At 41.0% G+C, this 20,780-nt stretch overlaps 1 protein-coding gene across 3 annotated transcripts in view; it reads left to right on the top strand.

Moving 5' to 3' along the window:
• CFAP221 (cilia and flagella associated protein 221) overlaps positions 1-20,780 on the top strand; it is a 97,067-nt gene that overhangs the window by 43,158 nt on the left and 33,129 nt on the right. For all 3 annotated transcript variants that reach the window (XM_066346666.1, XM_066346668.1, XM_066346667.1), the window contains exons 8-12: positions 12,738-12,897; positions 16,930-17,050; positions 17,134-17,245; positions 17,438-17,546; positions 19,265-19,352. In XM_066346666.1, the coding sequence (XP_066202763.1) occupies positions 12,738-12,897; positions 16,930-17,050; positions 17,134-17,245; positions 17,438-17,546; positions 19,265-19,352 (590 nt within the window). The remainder of the gene's footprint in view (positions 1-12,737; positions 12,898-16,929; positions 17,051-17,133; positions 17,246-17,437; positions 17,547-19,264; positions 19,353-20,780) is intronic.

The following is a 20,780-nucleotide window of genomic DNA, read 5'->3' as shown; positions in this document are numbered from 1 at the left end:
TCCAGGCATTCATTCCAGAATTCCCCAGCACCGTGACGGGCTGCGATACCACAGGGAACAGGACAGACACACTGCCTGCCCTGCTGGGGCTGACATTCTAGTGGGGGACAGAGACAAGCACACAGAGAATAGCCTTGCTTAGAGTAGAAATGGTTGTGAAGAAAAATGAAACATGATTATGTGACCAGCTCACGGCTCCCAACTAGATGATCAGAAAAGGTGTCTCCAAGGAAAGGTGGTGTCAGCTTAGGCCTGATGGAGAAACAGGTGCCAGGCCTGGTTAGAGCTGGGGAGAGGAGTGCAAGTGGAGGAGGCTGTCAACGCGAAGGGCATGGGTGGAAGAGGTTTGGCACAGTCACATTGCAGGAGACAAGGAAGCCCAGCATATCTGGAGGGTGTGAGCAAAGGGGTGGGGTTGTGAGACCAAATTGAAGAGGCTGACAGGGACTTCATCAGGTAGGAGCTGCAGTTTGGTTCTGAGCTACGTGTGAGTCCAATTGAAGGTTTCCAAGCAGCGTGGTGGCATGGCTTAATTTATGTTTAAAAAGGTCCCTTAGAGCCTGACCTGTGGTGGCACAGTGGATAAAGCGTTGACCTGGGAATGCTGAAGTCACTGATTCGAAACCCTGAGCTTGCCTGGTCAAGGCACATATGGGAGTTGATGCTTTCTGCTCCTCCCCTTCTCTCTCTCTCTCTCTCTCTCTCTCTCTCTCTCTCCTCTCTAAAAAAAAATTTTTTTTAAAATAAATTAATTAATTAAATATATCTTTTAAAAAAAGGTCCCTTAGGCTCCAAGGGGAGAATGAACTAAAATAGTATAAGGAGCAAACAACCCCCTTAGGAAGGAGGATGAGGTGGGTTTGGATGAGTACTGGCCATGGAGATGGTGAAGGGTCAATGGTGGAGTGGATGAGCCTCACTGAGGGCTGGTGAGGCTGGTGAGGTCAGGATGTGGCTCCTGATTTTAGTTTGAGCAATGGACAGGTACAGGGGCTCTTTGCCATGCTGCGAGCTGTTCCTTGAGCTCAGTAGTAAGCATGGCTATACAGTCACACTGCCCTCACAGGGGCTGTGATGTGGTTCAAGATACAGTGCCCAGGACAAGGGGCATGCAGTACACGCGTGCCACACTTGGCTCCCAGCCAGCAGGTCTGAGGCTCAACAGACATCAGCTTCTGAGCTAGCTAGTTTTCCCAGCATCCTTCACTCAAATTACTTCTCCTCAGCTTTCCATTTTACAAGCAACGCCCTGGGGTGTTCTTATCCTACTCCAATGACTGCATTTTGGGTGTTTAATGGACAGGGAGGAGGGGGAAGATTCCAATACTACGTATTTCTGTCTCCAGTCACAAAAGCTCACTGGAGGGAGAAGGGATTAAAGATTAGAAAAGGATTGGAAACTATTAAGAACTCCAATGGGTCATGTTTTAGTTTTTCCAAGAAACCTTTCCTCTTCTTGACATTTTAATGATAATTTCATATACAAGAAATTATAACTCATTTACTTGGTTCAGACATTGGGAAGGACACACACTATATGCCAAGCATTATCCAAGACCCATACATTATTTTCCCCTCCTCCCATTTCACAGGTGAGGAAAATGAGCATCAGGTAAAGTAGGCAAGCCAAGTTACAGAGCTTGTGGAAGTCTGACAAGGGCATGAGTCAGGGGCTGTGTGGTCTCAGGGGCCTTTCCTAGTCCATACTCCCTGGACATCGGTGACGGCCTACAGTGGTCCCACTAGGGAGCAAGTGCCTCACAGGGTGAGGCAGAGGGAAGGGACACCTTGAAGACATCTCTTCTGTAATCCAGTAAATCAAAAACTTTTAGAGTTTACAATACAGTGTACAGAGATGTGCTATGGAATTTTGCCTCCAAAACCTGTATCATTTTGTGAACCAATGTCACCCCATAAATTTAATTAAATTTAAAAAAAAAACTGGAGAGACAAGATGGCGATGGAGTAGGCGGACGTACCAATTTCTACCTCTCAGAACCAAAGTGGATTACAAACTAATTTTAAAAACCATCATCTGAAAAAACCAACTTTGTACTAAACTAAGAGGACTCTTCAACCAAGGAACACTGAAGAAACCCACCAAAACTGGTAGGAAAAGCAGAAATGCAGAGAGGGCTGCCCAGCTCCCTGGAGCAAACAGCAGCTGGGAGAGACTCATGTGGAAGGAAGTGAGTTTAGCAGAGAGGGGAGGATCCTGAGTCCCAGGAACAAAGCCCCAGCCTGCAGCCCCAGAACCTAGAAGAGGCATATGGACAGTATTTAGCTGGAAACAAGTCAGGATACTGTTTATGAGAAAGAGACTGATTTCTCAGACCCAGGATTCTTCTTAAAGGGACCACTCAGAATACCTCTCTCACAACCACTCACCCGGGAGACAGGGAGAGAGGAAAGGACTGGAGTAGCAGGAAGAGAGTGTAATCTAAGAGGCACAGGGAGAAACATTTTGATAGACAGCCACCCTAATCTCTGGGACGAGTCACTCCCCAAATCTGAAGTGAATATTTCCCCTGGAAAAAGAAATACCAGCGAAAGGAAGCAGGAAACCAGCCAAACAAGCTCTCCCACAGCACTCAGAGCAGAGTCGCTTAGAAGGAGGGAGCTTTCGGGACTACAGTAGTAAGTCTTAGGGTCTGAGCTGCAGCGCCCCCACCCACATGGCTGAGGGCTCGCAGGAGGGCGGGCGACCGCGGGACGTGGTAGCGTGGTTCTGTCGGCAAGGGCGGAAGCCAGCTGGCCACCATGAGACCCTGGTGTGAGCTCAGTCTTGCCCAGCTGGGAAGGAGGGGACGTGCGAAAGTGGTCAAGCCCAGCTGCAGACCGCCTGCAATCCAGGAAGTGTGCAAACTCACTTCCTTCCACATGAGTCTCTCCCAGCTGCTGTTTGCTCCAGGGAGCTGGGCAGCCCTCTCTGCATTTCTGCTTTTCCTACCAGTTTTGGTGGGTTTCTTCAGTGTTCCTTGGTTGAAGAGTCCTCTTAGTTTAGTACAAAGTTGGTTTTTTCAGATGATGGTTCTTAAAATTAGTTTGTAATCCACAGCCTTCAGGGAAAGGGCAGGAGCCCTGGAAGGGGTGGAGACCTGCCCTTGAGCAAGGGCACAGGAGCACACCCTTGCCCCGCCTGCAAAACGAAGGCTTGAGGCCTGACTTGGGAACCAGCTCCTCCGGCAGGGGTGGAGCCAAAAGCCCAGAACAGGTGGAGTCCCGCTACTGAGCATGGGCATGCAGTTCCACCCAGCGTGTGGAGACAAGGCTTGCAGCCGTCCCACCAAGGGGCTCCTCCTGCAGGGGTGGGTGAAAGCCCAGAATCAGGCGGAGACCCGCAGCTGAGCAAAGGTGCACACCCTTGCCCTCAGGGCCTAGCATAATGCCACCAGCAGGGGCAGGGCAAAGGCAAAGGCCAACAGGCTTGTGCACCTGAGCACGTGATCATAGCCACAACCCGTGAAGGAGAGGCAGAAACCACAATAAAAGTCCCAGTGGGGAGGCACCAGCAATGTCCATACCTGAATGCCCTAGGCAGCAACAGCAGAGGGGGTGGCGGGCCTGCAGACAGACCACACCTAGGGAACACAGAGGCCACACCCAGTGGACTCAGGGGCCAAAACTTTCTTTTACACAGACAAAATGAGAAAGCAGAGAAATGCAACATAAATAAATCAAGAGAAATCCCCAGAAAAGAACCTGAATGAGTCAGATATAACCAAATTACCAGATGCAGAGTTTAAAATAATGATTATTAGGATGTTCAAAGATACTAGAACAACAATAGATGGTCATTACGAACATCTAAATAAAGAGATAGCAAATATAAAAAAGGACATTGAAATAAGAAAAAGAATCAGTCAGAAATGACAAATACAATATCAGAAATGAAGAACACAATGGAAAGGAATTAAAAGCAGGATGGATGAAGTTGAGAATCGAATCAGTGATTTAGAGGACAAGATAAATAAAGGCACAGAAGCAGAGCAGAAAAAGAAAAGAGACTCAAAAAGTCTGAGGAAACTCTAAGAGAGCTCTGTGACAACATGAAGAGAAATAACATCTGCATCATAGGGGATCCTGAATAAGAAGAGAAAGAACAAGGGATAGAGACTTTGTTCAAACATATCATAGCTGAAAACTTCCCTAAATTAAGACAGGAAACGTCTCACAAGTTCAAGAAGCACAGAGAACTCCATTAAAGAGAAACCCAAAGAAATCTACACCAAGACACATCATAATTAAAATGCCAAAGCTAAGTGATAAAGAGGAATATTAAAAGCTGTAGACTATCACCTACAAAGGAGCCCCCATAAGGATGACATACGACTTCTCAACAGAAACACTTGAGGCCAGAAGGGAATGGCAAGACATATTCAAAGTAATGCAGAACAAGAGCCTACAACCAAGACTACTTTATCCAGCAAGGCTATCATTTAAAATTGAAGGAGAAATAAAAAGCTTTCCAGACAAAAAAAAAAACTCAAGGAATTTACTACAACCAAACCAATGCTGCAAGAAATGCTAAGAGGCCTGTTGTAAACAGATCAAAGGAGAAAAAGAATATAGCAAAAGAGGAATACAGTTTTAAAGAATAAAATGGCAATAAACAAACACATATCAATAATAACCTTAAATGTAAATGGATTAAATGATCTGATCAAAAGACATAGGGTAGCTGCATGGATAAGAAAACCCATACATATGCTGTCTACAAGAGACACCGTAAAACAAAAGATGCACATAGACTGAAGATAAAAGGATAGAAAAAAATATTTCACGCAAATGGAAATGAAAAAAAAGCTGGGATACCAATACTTATATCAGACAAAATGGACGTTAAAACAAAGGCTATAGTAAGAGATAAAGAAGGTCACTACATAATGATAAAGGGAGCAATTCAACAGGAAGATATAACCATTATAAATATCTATGCACCTAATATGGGAGCACCTAAATATATAAAGCAGACTTTGATGGATTTAAAGGGCGAGATCAACAGCAATACTATAATAGTAGGGGATTTCAATACCCCACTATTATCACTAGATAGGTCCTCAAGAAAGAACATTAACAAAGAAACAGCAGACTTAAAGGACATACTAGATCAACTCGATTTATAGATATCTTCAGAACCTTTCATCCTAAATCAGCAGAATATACATTCTTTTCAAGTGCTCATGGTACATTTTCTAGGATAGACCACATGTTAGGGCACAAAAGTGGTCTCAACAAATTTAAGAAGATTGAAATCATATTGAGCACTTTCTCTGATCACAATGGCATGAAACTAGAAATCAACCACAACAGAAAAACTGAAAAATACTCAAACACTTGGAAACTAAATAGCATGTTATTAAATAACAGATGTGTTAACAATGAGATCAAAGAAGAAATTTAAAAATTCCTAGACATGAACAATAAGTAGCATACATCTACTCAAAATTTATGGGACAGAGCAAAAGCAGTCCTGAGAGGGAAGTTCATAGCATTACAGGCATACCTCAAGAAGCTAGAAAAAGCTCAAATAAACAACTTGACCCTGCATCTAAAAGAACTAGAAAAAGAACAGCAAGTAAAGCCCAGAGCTAGTAGAAGAAAGGAAATAATAAAGATCAGAGCAGAAATAAATGACATAAAGGCTAAGGAAACAATACAGAGGATCAATGAAACCAGGAGCTGGTTCTTTGAAAAGGTAAACAAGATCGATGAACCTTTAACCAGACTCACCAAGAAAAAAAGAGAGAGGACTCAAATAATTAAAATTAGAAATGAGAGTGGAGAAATAAGAACTGACATAACAGAAATACAAAATATTGTAAGAAAATACTATGAAGAACTGTACGCCAAAAAACTAGACAACCTAGATGAAATGGACAAATTCCTTGAGACATGTAGTCTTCCAAAAATTAATCTGGAAGAATCAGAAAACCTATATAGACCAATTACAACAAATGAGATTAAAACAGTTATCAAAAAACTTCCAATAAAGAAAAGTCCTGGGCCTGATGGCTTCACAAGTGAATTCTACCAAATATTTAAAGAAGAACTAACTCCTATCCTTCTCAAGCTATTTCAAAAATTCAAGAGGAAGGAAGACTTCCAAGCACCTTTTATGAGGCGAGCATAATTCTGATTCCAAAACCAGGCAAAGACGACACAAAGAAAGAAAATTATAGGCCAATATCCCTGATGAATTTAGATGCTAAAATCCTCAACAAAATATTAGCAAATCAGATCCAGCAATATATGAAAAAAATCATACACCATGATCAAGTGGGATTTATTCTTGGGAGACAAGGCTGGTACAATATTCGCAAATCAATCAATATTATTCATCACATAAACAAAAGGAAGGAGAAAAAACATATGATAATTTCAATAGATGCAGAAAAAGCATTTGATAAAATCCAATGCCTATTCCTGATCAAAACTCTCAGCAAAGTGAGAATACAGGGAACATACCTCAACATGGTAAAGACCATTTATGACAAACCCACAGTCAACTTCATACTCAATGGGCAAAAATTAAAAGCAATCCCCTTAAGATCAAGTACAAGGCAGGGGTGCCCCCTTTCACCACTCTTATTCAACATAGTTCTGGAAGTCCTAGCCACAGCAATCATACAAGAAAAAGAAATAAAAGGCATCCAAATTGGAAAAGAAGAAGTAAAACTATCATTATTTGCAGATGATATGGTATTGTATATAAAAAACCCTAAAGTCTCAGTCAAAAAACTACTTGACCTAATAAATGAATTCTGCAAGGTGGCAGAATATAAAATTAATACTCAGAAATCAGAGGCATTTCTGTACACTAACAATGAACTGTCAGAAAGAGAAATTAAGGAAGCAATCCCCTTCACCATTGCAACCAAAAAGTAAAGTACCTAAGAATAAATCTAACAAAGACTTGTACTCGTAAAATTATAAAGCATTGATAAAAGAAATCAGGGAAGATACAAACAAGTGAAAGCATATACCATGCTCATGGTTAGGAAGAATAAACATCATTAAAATGTCTATATTACCCAAAGTAATTTATAAATTCAATACAATACCAATTAAAATACGAATGACTTACTTAAAAGATATAGAACACATATTCCAAAACTTTATATGGAACCAAAAGAGAACACGAATAGCCTCAGCAATCTTGAAAAGGAAGAATTAAGTGGGAGGTATCACACTTCCGGATATCAAGTTATACTACAAGGCCATTGTACTCAAAACAGCCTGGTACTGGCATAAGAACAGGCATATAGATCAATGGAACAGAACAGAGAACCCAGAAATAAACCCACAGCTCTATGGACAACTGATATTTGACAAAGGAGGTAAGAGCATACAATGAAGTAAAGACAGCCTCTTTAATAAATGGTGTTGGGAAAATTGGACAGCTATCTGCAAAAAAATGAAACTAGACCACTAACTTACACCATTCACAAAAATAAACTCAAAATGGATAAAAGATTTAAATGTAAGCCGTGACACCATAAGCATCTTAGAAGAAAACATACGCAGTAAGCTCTCCAACATCTCTCGCAACAATATATTTACCGATTTATCTCCACGGGCAAGTGAAATAAAAGACAGGATAAACAAATGGGACTATTATCAAACTAAAAAGCTCTGTACAGCTAAAGACAATAAGAACAGAATAAAAGACAAACTACACAATGGGAGAATATATTTGACAATACATCTGATAAGGGTTTAATAACCAAAATTTATAAAGAACTTGTAAAACTCAATACCAGGAAGACAAACAATCTAATCAAAAAAATGGGCGAAAGAAATGAATATACACTTCTCCAAAGAGGACATACAGATGGCCTATAGGCATATGAAAACATGCTCAACATCACTAATCATTAGAGAAACGCATATTAAAACCACAATGAGATATCACCTCACACCAGTCAGAATGGCGCTTATCAACAAAAGAACACAGAATAAGTGCTGGTGAGGAAGTGGAGAAAAGGGAACCCTCCTGCACTACTGGTGGGAATGCAGATTGGAGCAGCCACTGTGGAAAACAGTATGGAGATTCCTCAAGAAATTAAAAATCGAACTGGCTTTTGACCCAGCTATACCACTTATAGGAATATACCCCAAGAACACCATAGCACTGTTTCAAAAAAAGAAATGCACCCACATGTTTATGGCAGCATTGTTCACAATCGCGAAGATCTGGAAACAGCCCAAGTGTCCGTCAGTGGACAAGTGGATTAAAAAACTTTGGTACATATATACTATGGAATACTACTCAGCCATAAGAAATGATGACATCAGATCATTTACAGCAGTGGTTCTCAACCTGTGGGTCGCGACCCCTGCGGGGGCCGAACGACCAAAACACAGGGGTTGCCTAAAGCCATAGGAAATACACATTTTATTTAAAAATGTATTGTATAATAAACATGTATTTTCTGATGGCTTTAGGCGACCCCTGTGTTTTGGTCGTTCGACCCCCGCCAGGGTCGCGACCCACAGGTTGAGAACCGCTGATTTACAGCAACATGGATGGACCTTGATAACGTTGTTCTGAGCAAAATAGGTAAATCAGAGAGAACTAAGAACTGTATGATTTCATACATAGGTGGGGCATAAAAATGAGACTCAGAGACATGGACAAGAGTGTGGGGGTTATGGGGTGAGGGGGAGAAGAGGGAGTGGGTGGGGGAGGGGAGGGGCACAAAGAAAACCAGTTAGATGGGGATGAATACAAGTGGACTTTGGGTGATAAGAATGCAGCATAATCAAATGTCAAAATAACCTAGAGATGTTTTCTCTAAACCAGGGGTCCCCAAACTACGGCCCGTGGGCCGCATGCGGCCCCCTGAGGCCATTTATCCGGCCCCGCCACACTTCCGGAAGGGGCACCTCTTTCATTGGTGGTCAGTGAGAGAAGCACATTGACCATCTCATTAGCCAAAAGCAGGCCCATAGTTCCCATTGAAATACTGGTCAGTTTGTTGATTTAAATTTACTTGTTCTTTATTTTAAATATTGTATTTGTTCCCGTTTTGTTTTTTTACTTTAAAATAAGATATGTGCAGTGTGCATAGGGATTTGTTCATAGTTGTTTTTTTATAGTCCGGCCCTCCAACGGTCTGAGGGACAGTGAACTGGCCCCCTGTGTAAAAAGTTTGGGGACCCCTGCTCTAAACAAATGTATCCTGATTTATTAATGTCACCCCATTAAAATTAATTAAAAAAAACTTAGAGTTTTTCAGCGGCTTGTTTATGGGCAATTTTTAAACTATGCAGCTATTCATTTCCGAGCTGAGACCTAAAGAAATTAAGAAGTTTTCCAAAATTCATAGCTAGTGAAATCCTAAATTTGGAAGGTTAAGATTAATACTTACTAACACTTCAAGCATACAGGAGAATGGTCTGTACTTTCTGAGATTTTTGAAGAAAAAAGTTACTTAAAAATTATAACAACATTATTTCTAATTTGGCCTGACCAGGCGGTGGCGCAGTGAATTGAGCATCGGACTAGGACGCAGAGGACCCAGGTTCGAGACCCTGAGGTCACCAGCTTGAGCGAGGGCTCCTCTGGTTTGAGCAAAGCTCATCAGCTTGGACCCAAGGTCACTGGCTTGAGCAAGGGGTTACTCAGTCTGCTGTAGCCCCATGGTCAAGGCACATATGAGAAAGCGATCAATGAACAACTAAAGTGTCACAACCAAAAACTAATGATTGATTCTTCTCATCTCTCTCTGTTCCTATCTATCTGTCCCTATCTATCCCTCACTCTGACTCCCTCTCTGTCTCTGTAAAAAAAAATAAATTATATATATATATATATATATAAAACAACATTGTAATAACAGTGTATGGACATGTAAAGGAAAAAATTTTTTAAATTATCCCCATCATGGGCCTTATATCCTAACAACTAAGGTGTGTTCATATTTCCATCTCTGTTCAGCAGTTGCCCATATTGGGGCACGTTTTACATCATTGTAATCAAGAAGATAATAGTTGTATTTTCTGGTGACTTCATTTTTAAGTGTTGTTACATTTTCTTCATAGTACTCATTTTATTGATAAACTGGGGTTTTCTTAGCCTTTAGTTTATTCCTCTGTTTCGTTCTCTCTTCTCTTTCTCTCTGCCTCTTCACCCTCCCAGCCCTGTGATGTAACATTATCCTTGGTTGTATTAAGGGTAAAAATCTGAACTAAATTGAAGCCATAAAATCATGGTTTGGGTTTTTTTTTAATGAAGTAGTAAAATTTGGGGTGCTTTTCTCACTTTTAAAATGTGAAACGAACTCTCGTTTCTTTCACCATTCATTTTTGCCAACCAGGAAGCAATGACGGCCTGGCACAGTTCTTGTGGCTGTTGACATCTGACAGTCAGATGCAGCCAAGTTCTGCTAACAGAGCTGTTAGCCATTGTCCCTGCTCATGGAAAAAGCAGCGTACTGTGGTTGCCTAGGCTACAGGCCCAGTGTGTGCTATGCATGAGGTCTGCGCTGGGAGCATTTAAAAGTAAATCAGCCAGGTCAAGGCAAACATTAATCCCTACTCTAGAACTTGTTCTTATTTTTTTTAATAAGCTAGAAGCACTAAAATGTCCTTAGTCTAAAACCCCCCAATGAATTGCAGGTCGAACCGGTGTATTTTCTGACCAAGTGGGTGGTCAAGGTATTGAACTCCAGTCCTTCGTGGCATTTCTGTTCTGCTGATCTTAGGTTGACAGCTACAGTGGAGTACTTCTGTGGACTACTCTTCCCTGTCTGGTCCCTTGAATCACTAGTGAGTGTTATGTAAAGATTTTTGCTTCTGTTCTCAGGAAATCAACAAATACTTATTTCTGACACACTGTGCTTGGGATCCTGGAGGATGAAAGCACTTTGGGTCTGTTGTCTGTCTTCCGGGTGTGCAGTCTAGTGAGGGCTTCATAAACTTTGAAAGGTGACAGTTCAGGCAGCACCTGAATCCTGGAGAGCTGACAGAATTTGGGGAAGAGTCAGGAGTTTCATGCAATATGTAGGATGACATAGGCTTTGAAGTTTGGGTTCATTTGCTCCTTCAGCAAGTATTTATTGAGGTGAGAGCACTGTTATGAGGAGGCTTCTGCTTTTGTAAAATTTACACTCAATGCCCCTGGCCGGTTGGCTCAGTGGTAGAGCGTCGGCCTGGAGTGCGGAAGTCCCGGGTTCGATTCCCGGCCAGGGCACACAGGAGAAGCGCCCATCTGCTTCTCCACCCCTCCCCCTCTCCTTCCTCTCTGTCTCTCTATTCCCCTCTCGCAGCCAAGGCTCCACTGGAGCAAAAGATGGCCTGGGCGCTGAGGATGGCTCTGTGGCCTCTGCCTCAGGCGCAAGAGTGGCTCTGGTCTCAACAGAGCGACGCCCCAGATGGGCAGAGCATTGCCCCCTGGTGGGCATGCAGGGTGGACCCAGGTCGGGCGCATGCGGGAGTCTGTCTGACTGCCTCCCCGTTTCCAGCTTCAGAAAAATACCAAAAAAAAAAAAAAATTTACACTCAAAGCCAGAGAAATGCAGACAGTAGAGAGGTAATTTCAAAGAACAGGATGGAAAAACTAAAAGATCTGAGGAAGGGGCTCCCCAGGCTAAAGGAACAGCAGTGGCAAGCCTGAAGGCAGCAGAAGCCCATCATCTAAGGATTAGAGCAAAGGCCCCTTTTCCCCCAAATCTCAGCTGCAGCTTTTTCTCCCCAGAGAGGCCTTTCTGTTCATCCTGTCTCAGGGAGCATGTCAGATTTTGCTTGCCTCCCCATACCCTGTTTTATTTTCTTCTTGGTATTCATGATGTAATATTTTATTTTTGTTTGTTATCTTCAATTAGAACTTGGATCTGTGACAATGCTTTGTTTATTATTGGTTCTCAAGTGCCTAAAATGGTGCCTGGCACACAGTAAGTGCTCAAGGAATACTTAGCTGGCAGAGTGAGCAGCCCTGTGGTGAAGCATAGAGAGCAAGGATGGTCCAGGGTTCAGAGGAGGGTTATATGGGAAGGGGGTATGCTGGGAATTTATGAGAGGATGTGCAAGACCTCTGCAGGGACAGGAAAGGACAAATGCCCAGGGGCATAAGGAATCATCTAGAGAACCTTCTGTGGAGGTCAGAACATTAACCGCTCTCAAACTTAGCACATTGGTCCTCCCTCCTCCTTCCTCTCTCCCGTTCTCCCTTTTACTTTTTCTGTCTACTTTTACTGAGCACATACTATGTCCCAGATAGAAAACAACAGAGATTCAAGGGAGGAATAAGACATGGTGGGATATTTGCCTTTGAAGAGGACAGTTGTCCATCCTGAAGATTTTAAAGGAAAGAATCAAATTATACCAAAATGTAGGGAACAGAATTATCTGGAAAAAAACTGTTATGTGCTCTCTTAGCTTTTCATTGTTGTTCACAGCACTAACATTGACCTCTGGTAATTAGTTTAAAGATGACAGTTCTGGGAATTTAACGTGATTTCTGATTGATATGTCTATGTTTATATAACTGTCACAATCAAATAATTATTATAAAGGATTAATGTAGTAATTGGTAGATAAAATCAATGTAAACACCAGAAGTTGATTCATGTGTATTTTAGGAAAAAAAAAAAACTATATAAAAATGATAGAAATACTTGTGCTTATATGGAAAGAATGCACACATGTGCATGTGGTGGGGGGGTGTATAAGATTCTTTGATGGGACTTTGCAAAGAAAAGGTATCATTATTTTTCTCATTTCTCCCCTCTCAGGAATAATCCCAGCAAATGGGAAAATGAACGTGACAGTAGAGTTCACACCCCTGCAGTATGGGATGGCACAGATGAAAATGCAGCTGTGGGTCTCCCAGTTCAACTCTCAGCCCTATGAATGCGTCTTCACGGGGACATGCTACCCCAGCATGGCTTTAAAGTACTGTGGCTTTGGAATGTCTTTGTTTATTCTTAAAACTTTGTTTTAAAAAAGCCAAGTCCTCCTTCTATTCTATTTTTCTTTCTTGTAACCAAATTGTTCTCTCGCTTCTCTCCCTCTCTCTCTCTCTCTCTTTCTCTCTCCTCTCTCTCTCTAATAAAAATGAATAAATAAAATCTAAAACAAAAAAAAAACTTACTTAAAATACACTTTAAAATATAATAGGCCTGACCAGGCGGTGGTGCAGTGGATAGAGCGTCGGACTGGGATGCAGAGGACCCAAGTTCGAGACCCTGAGGTCACCAGCTTGAGCGCGGGCTCATCTGGTTTGAGCAAAAGCTCACCAGCTTGGACCCAAGGTCACTGGCTCCAGCAAGGGGTTACTCGGTCTGCTGAAGGCCTGCGTCAAGGCACATATGAGAAAGCAATCAATGAACAACTAAGGTGTTGCAACGCGCAACAAAAAACTAATGATTGATGCTTCTTATCTCTCCATTTCTGTCTGTCTGACCCTGTCTATCCCTCTTTCTGACTCTCTCTCTGTCTCTCTAAAAAAAAAAAAAAATTACATATATATAGTAGATGGCTCTGGCCGGTTGGCTCAGTGGTCGGGCATCTGCCTGGTGTGTGGATGTCCCAGGTTTAATTGCTGGTCAGGACACACAGGAGAAGTGCCCATCTGCTTCTCCACTCCTTTGCCTCCTCTCTTTCTCTCTCTGTCTTTCTCTCTCCCACAACCATGGCTCAATTGGCTCGAGCGAGTTAGCCCCAGGTGCTGAGGATGGCTCCATGGCCTCCACCTCAGGCAAAAAACTAGCTCAGCTGCTGAGCAATGGAGCATGCCAGATGGGCAAAGCATCACCCCACAGGGGGCTTTCCAGGTGGATCCCAGTCAGGGCACATGCAGGAGTCTGTCTCTGTGGCTCCCCTGCTCTCACTTAATTAAAAAATAAAAAATAAAGTAAAATAAAATAAAATATAATGGTAGCACATAGAATATTTCTATGTTTGTAGCAGTAATTGCTTCTGCCAAGAGGGGAAGCGTTGACTGATGAGAAGGTATTTTCAGGGGATACAAACTTTCTCTGAGACTACTGGTGTGCTGTTAGAATTGTTGACCTTATGTATGTATTATTGTTTACTCAAAAATTTAAATCACAGGGCCAGAATAATATGATTCTTTTCAAAGTTTCAATATAATATTATAATTAATTGAGTGCCTGCTCTGGGAAGTCTCCATTGCAAAGCCTCATGAGAAATGGTACACTGAAGACATCTACAACAGAGGAGTTGAAATAAGTCATGTATATCAAGTGACTTTGGCATAGGCAGAAAGGGAAATGTGCCACATGAGAGGATTTTTTAAAACACCATCAGTGCTCAAGTCAGAGTAAAGATGTGAACTTGGCCTGACCTGTGGTGGCACAGTAGATAAAACGTCAACTTGGAATGTTGAGGTCACTGGTCGCTTGCCTGGTCAAGGCACATATAAGAGCAATTACTATGAGTTGATGCTTCCTGTTCCTCTCCTCTCCTTTCTTTCTCTATCCTCTCTTTAAAATCAATAAATAAAATCTTCAATGCCTAACCAGGTGGTGGTGCAGTGGATAGAAAGTCAACCTAGGATGCTGAGGTCCCAGGTTCAAAACCCTGAGGTCTCCAGCTTGAGTGTAGACTCATCTGTCTTAATCGTGGGTTCACCAGCTTCAGCATGGGGTTGCAGGCTTGAGCGTGGGATCATAGACATGACCCCATGGTCTCTGGCTTGAGCCCAAAGGTTGCTGGCTTGAAGCCCAAGGTCACTGGCTTGATATGAGAAAGCAATCAATGAACAACTAAAGTAACCCCAACTAAGAGTTAATGCCTCTCATCTCTCTCCCTTCCAGTCTGTCTCTGTCTCTATCTCTGTCTCTTTCTTGCTAAAAATTAATTAATTAAAATAAAATCTTTAAAAAGAAAAAGATATGGGCCCTGGCCATTTGGCTCAGTAATCAAGCGTTGGCCCAGTGTGTCGACGTCCCAGGTTCAATTTTTAGTCAGGGCACACAGAACCATCTGCTTCTCTTCCCCTCCCTCTTCCCCTTCTCTTCCACTTCTCCTCTCACAGCCAGTGGCTTGATTGGTTCAAGCATTGACCTGAGCGCTGAGGACAGCTCTGTTGATATGAGCATTGGCCCCAGACGGGGTGTTGTCCAATGGATCCCAGTCAGAGCACATGAGGGAATCTGTCTCACTATCTCTCATCTTCTCAAAAAAAAAAAAAAAAGAAGAAGATATGAAATGGGGTTGTTTTTCTTCATAACAAATACTTTCTGAAACTCTACTTTCATTTGAATGTGAGCTTCTATTTTTATATCCCAATGTATCTAGTTAATATGATAAGTTTTATACTAATATGTATAATTTTTATGAAAGTTAAAAGGTAAATTTGTAATGCTATATATATTAATCTTGAAAAATCCTTATGAATATTTTGAAAGTGATAAAGAAATAGCTTTTATTTTTCTCTTCTTATCATGCCCGGATATGCATTACACATTTACATTATAACACATATTAAGTGTAACTTCCTGATTTATTATTGCATATGTATGTCATGATTTTCTTCCAAAAGATATTACTTGAGCAGGATTTTTGCTTATATGTCTTTCTACAGATATGTTCTTAACTACATGAAAGCACTGGAAGGGAGGAACACTATACGAGCGCTGACATATACTATGTCAGAACTATTGTTTTGGTTTCCCAACTAATTTAATGTCTTATTTAGCACAGTCTTGACATTTCAAAGGACTATGTCTCAAGACCTGCACATCTCCCCAAACTGCAAATAGTCCTATAACATAGAAATTTTACCCTGAAGGAAAAAATTATGATTCTGGCTCCAGTGTTCTCAAAAAGTCTCATAGGTTGATTTTTCTGTTTCAGAATAGGGTCTATGATGGATTTACTCATGTCCTGAACTTGGCACAGCCAAATATCATGTGTCAGTCTTTAGTTTATCACTGTCTTAGACCACTCCATTTTTATTGTTAACACTAGCAATTAGATTTCTTAAGGAGATTGTTTTATAGCACCCTCGCGTTGTTGTTTCTCAATTTTACAGCAGAAGTGATGTCAGAGCTCTGTTGAAATGTGGGTGCTGAGCCACTGCTCCCTCCCTAACCAAGCACCTCATCCCTGCACACCAGTCACAGCACATCCATCAGTGTGCGTCTCACCAGAGGACAGGTTCTCCCATGCCAGGGACCTTTCAGGATACTCTTACTTAGATGATGTTACATTTGAGATTGGCATGTTGCTCATGTTGAGTGGTGGGTCCTGTGCACTAAGTGCTCAGCAAGTGCATATTGGCTGTCAGAATGAATGAACATCAGCATATTCTTATATCAATATCTGTAATATCATGGAAACATGTATCCTGTAAAACACAAGTGTTCAGGTATTCTTACTTAAAGAAATACTTCCTAGGTAGCATTTATGAACATAATGTAGTTCTACTACATGTCATAATAAATGACTCGAATAGCTTTTGTAGGCCTATTAGCAGCACTATCTGTGCCTACATATGTCCAAAGGCAGTTTGCAGTTACAAAAAAGATCTCAAACCTTGGTCTGAATCACCTTTTGAAGATCTTATTACAGACAGTGGGCATAATCATTCTTTTACTAGGAAGATAAATCAATGTAAGATTTTTTAAATATAGTAAATTTAGCTATTGAAAACCAATAGTCTAGAAATAAATTATGATAGACCATGAGAGCAATTTTCAGCATGTCATGTTTTCCACTTGTTATGTTCTTTGAGAATGTAAGGAAAAACAGCCATTGGTAAGCTATTTTGATGTAAATTGCTATCCTTTGGTATGCTGGCATTGCATTTTTTTTAGTAAACCAATGTTTCAGCACACCGGTTGATTTTCAATTACAAATTAATGGACTATACATCATGGTATTATCAGAAGCATGGTGAAAATAGGGATCCTGAGTTGTTGGATTATATACTAATTTAATGTCTGTTTTAAACTATAGATTAGAAGAATTTGAAAGATTAAACACTCTTTCTAAGAAGGTAGAGATTCCTCCAGAAAAGTCAATGACACGGATAAAGTTTCACCAACTGCCAGCAAAGTTAACACCTCCGAAGATTAAGGTAAATGGACATCATGCTGACCATAATGGGAGGAGTGAGAGAGAAACAAAATAGTGAATTTTTTCCTTCTTATTTGGCCCCAGGAAATTGAGTATCAGAACTTACGATTTCCAGTGGATTTATCAAATCCATTTGCTGTGGCAACTGTTTTAAACCAAGAACCAGGAAAATTAAAGATTAAAGAATTAAGAGAAGGTAACTAGCTAATCCACCGTAAATCAGCACCTGGGCAGAATATGAAAGGATTACTGCTTGTGGCATTTACTATTTATGCACAATACCTACAGAACTCAGATGGCTAAGTTTTGCCATTAGAACGGCGTGTTTCTCTCGGCAAATGACTTTTATTTGATTACTGGTGTAATCATTGTTTGCTCCCACCCTCAGTTTTGGACCAAGGAAATGAGATTTCAAAAACAAGACAGATGAAGGAAGCACTGTTTGAACAGAAAGTCAGACAGGAGACTTGTGAAGAGACTGAAAATCACCTTAAGTGGTAAATACTGAGCAATTATTTCTATCAGGTGACAGTGCTTTATTTTTGGTAATGGCTTTTCTATATGAAACAATGAAATGTCATAACTTTTGAGAAAATTAATGCTGATACAATAATACTGTAATCATCAGCCCGTGCACAAATGTGCCTAGTTGTCCTGTTACTGTCCTTTAGTTGTGGGTTTTGTTTTTGGAGAGGAGTCCAGGGTCCAATCAAAGACCATACAATTTGTATTTAGTTTTCATGTCTCTCTAGTCTCCTTTATCTAAAACAGTTCTCTAGACACCCCCTTCCATTTTAAAACCACAGCTACTACTTATTTTGAACATGTGCCAGGCTTCATGAGATACAGTATACACCAGAGTTTTTTAAAATGTGATAAAATTCACAAAACATAAAATTCACCATTTTAATAATTTTAAAATGTACAATGCAGAGGTTTTAAATGTATTCACAGTGTTGTGTAGCTATCACCATTAATCAATCCCAGAACAATTCTATCACTCCAGAAAGAAACCCCACACCCATTAAGCAGTCATTTCCATTCCTCTCTCGCCCAGGCCCTGGCAACCGCCGGTCTACTTTCTATAGACTCTCCTGTTCTGGACATTGCATGCAAATGGAATCATACAATCTATGGCCTTTTGTAACTGGCTTCTTTCATTTAACATGTTTTCAAGGTTCATCCATGTCATAACATCTATCAGGACTTCATCCCTTTTATGGCTGAATAATATCCCATATCCCACTGTACAGACATACTACATTTTGTTTATCTATTCATCAACTGATGAACATCTGGGTGTTTTTCTTTTTTGTGTGTGTGATTGTAAATAATACTATTATGAACATTAATGTACAGGTTTTTGTATGAACATATCTTTTTTGTTTTTATGGGCATATACCGAAGAGTGGATTGCTTGGTCATGTGGTAATGCTGTGTGTAACTTTTTGCAGAGCTGCCAAAGTTTTCCACAATGGCTGAATCATTTTATATTTCAATCAGAAATGTTTAAGTGTTCCAATTTCTTTACATCCTTGGAAATACCTGTTATTTTTCTTTGTTATTCTTACCATTGTCATCATTATCATCATTGTCATCATCCTAGTGGGTGTGAAGTGGTATATCATTATAGTTTGATTTACATTTCTTTGATGACTAATGATATCGAACATCCAGATATCATTTTAAGTAAGAGGAGAAGAGATAGTGAGACAGACTCTCGCCTGCACCCAGACAGGGATTCACCCCGTAACCCCTGCCTGGGGTCGATGCTCAAATCAACCAAGCTATCCTCAGCACCCAGGCCAACACTTGAACCAATCAAGTCACTGGCTGAGGGAGGAGAAGAGAGAGAGAAGGGAGAGAGGGAGAGAAAGAGAAGCAGATGGTCACTTCTCGTGTGTGCCCTGACCAGGGATTAAACCTGGGACATCTCTATGCTGGGCCTATGCTCTATTCACTGAGCCAACCAGCCAAGGCCCAGATTTATTTAATTCATAAATATTTCAGCATGTATCACTAAAAGATAAGCTTAATTTTATGGAATATTTTATTCATCTTAATTATGCTGAAGTTTACAACTTCTCTTTTCCATGGTGTCTCCTTTAATATCCTAGCATCCCTTTCAGTCAGAGACTATAGCTAAGACACTCCATTCTAAAATTGCCTACTGTATTCTGATGGGTTCTGGAAGTTGTTTTTTTTTTCTCCGCAGGCAGGTGCACCTTGGTAAAGATAGTATGTCTTTTAAATTTAGAAAAGACATTACTGAAGAGTGGCAAAGAGTAAACACCAAATACAAGGTTAGAATCACTGCTAACTGGATATCATTTATTTCACTAGCTGTTTGAATTCCTGCTGTAGGCAAGATGCCATTTCAAGGGAAAGAAAACAGTATTAAGTTGGAGGGAAGGAGACTGATGGCAAGTTAATTGTTAACTATAAATCAAGACTGGCTGTAAATGTCACAAGAGACCTCTCCAAAGTATTAGGGGGATCCAAATGCCAGAGAAGAGAGAGAACTCATCTCATTGGAAATCTTCTTTGAGACACAGTATAATTTTGTAAAGTCATAAAGATGACAAAGGCATTCAATTGAGGAGGGAACGCTTCCAGTTTGGACTGGAATTCCAGGTGTGCAGTGATCTGTGATCTGCAGAGCATGAAGGTGAGAGAAACCCAAAGACAATAACCAGGAGCCATGCCAGACCCAGAGCCAGAGCCAGATCCAAACAGAAGTTCCAAGTGAGAGACATCCAAAACAGCTGAGCAGAGAGGAGAAAACTGGGTGGGGGAGGAGGACACATCTGAGTCACCAGAGCCTCACCTTAGGTACAGGGAAGGCAGCCATGGGACTGTGCAACACCCCTGGGCTCACCATGGATGTTAGACATTGGTATGTGCTGGGCAGGTGCAGAGAACAGTAAGGGCAAGTCCATAATGGCTAAAGCACAGGACGCACAGCAGCCAAAAGTGATAGGACATAGCTGGGGCTTCGTGTCACAGGGGTTTAGACTTTATTGGTAGAACTTGCAGAATCATCACTTTGTGTAGTCAGCTAGGGCAGTCATACAAAATACAACAAACTGGGTGGCTTAAAGAACAGAAATTTATTTTTCACAGCTCTGGAGGCTGGAACACCAAGATTAATGTTGGCAAGATTGGTTCCACCCGAGGCCTCTCTCCTTGGCTTGTAGATGACCATTTTTCCCCTGTACCTTCACACTGTTCTTCTTGTGCGTCCAAATTTCCTTCTCTTCTAAGAACATCAATCACGTTGGATGTGGGCCCATTCTGCTAATCTCATTGTAACTTGTTTACCTCCTTAAATATCGTATCTCCTGACTAGAGTTAGGATTTGAACCAATAAGGTTTGGAAGGACACAACTCAGTCATACACATATATTTAAGCTTTGGAGTATGAGCTCCCCACACTCAGTGCTGCCCACAGGGGCAGTGTTGGGTAGGAGGGATGGGCAAAACCATGTATCTTGTCAGGTATGAATATAATTCCCCTAGAGAACACATTTTCTTCCTAGATTTGGAGTCCAAATCAGATATTTAAATAAAGTAGTTCTTTTTTTATTTTTTTAAAAGGATGTAAAATCACTACATTGATAAATCTCAGCGTTTAGGAAAGGGACATATTAGATTAGCTTTTAAATTTAGTGTGTTGTTCAGATCCTTTGCACACTATTTTAAAAACAAAATACCAAGTGTTTTCTGTGAAC

Source organism: Saccopteryx leptura, chromosome 7 (genome assembly GCF_036850995.1).
Source record: "Saccopteryx leptura isolate mSacLep1 chromosome 7, mSacLep1_pri_phased_curated, whole genome shotgun sequence".
Lineage (NCBI taxonomy): Eukaryota > Metazoa > Chordata > Mammalia > Chiroptera > Emballonuridae > Saccopteryx > Saccopteryx leptura.
This window is presented reverse-complemented; position numbering and strand designations above follow the sequence as displayed.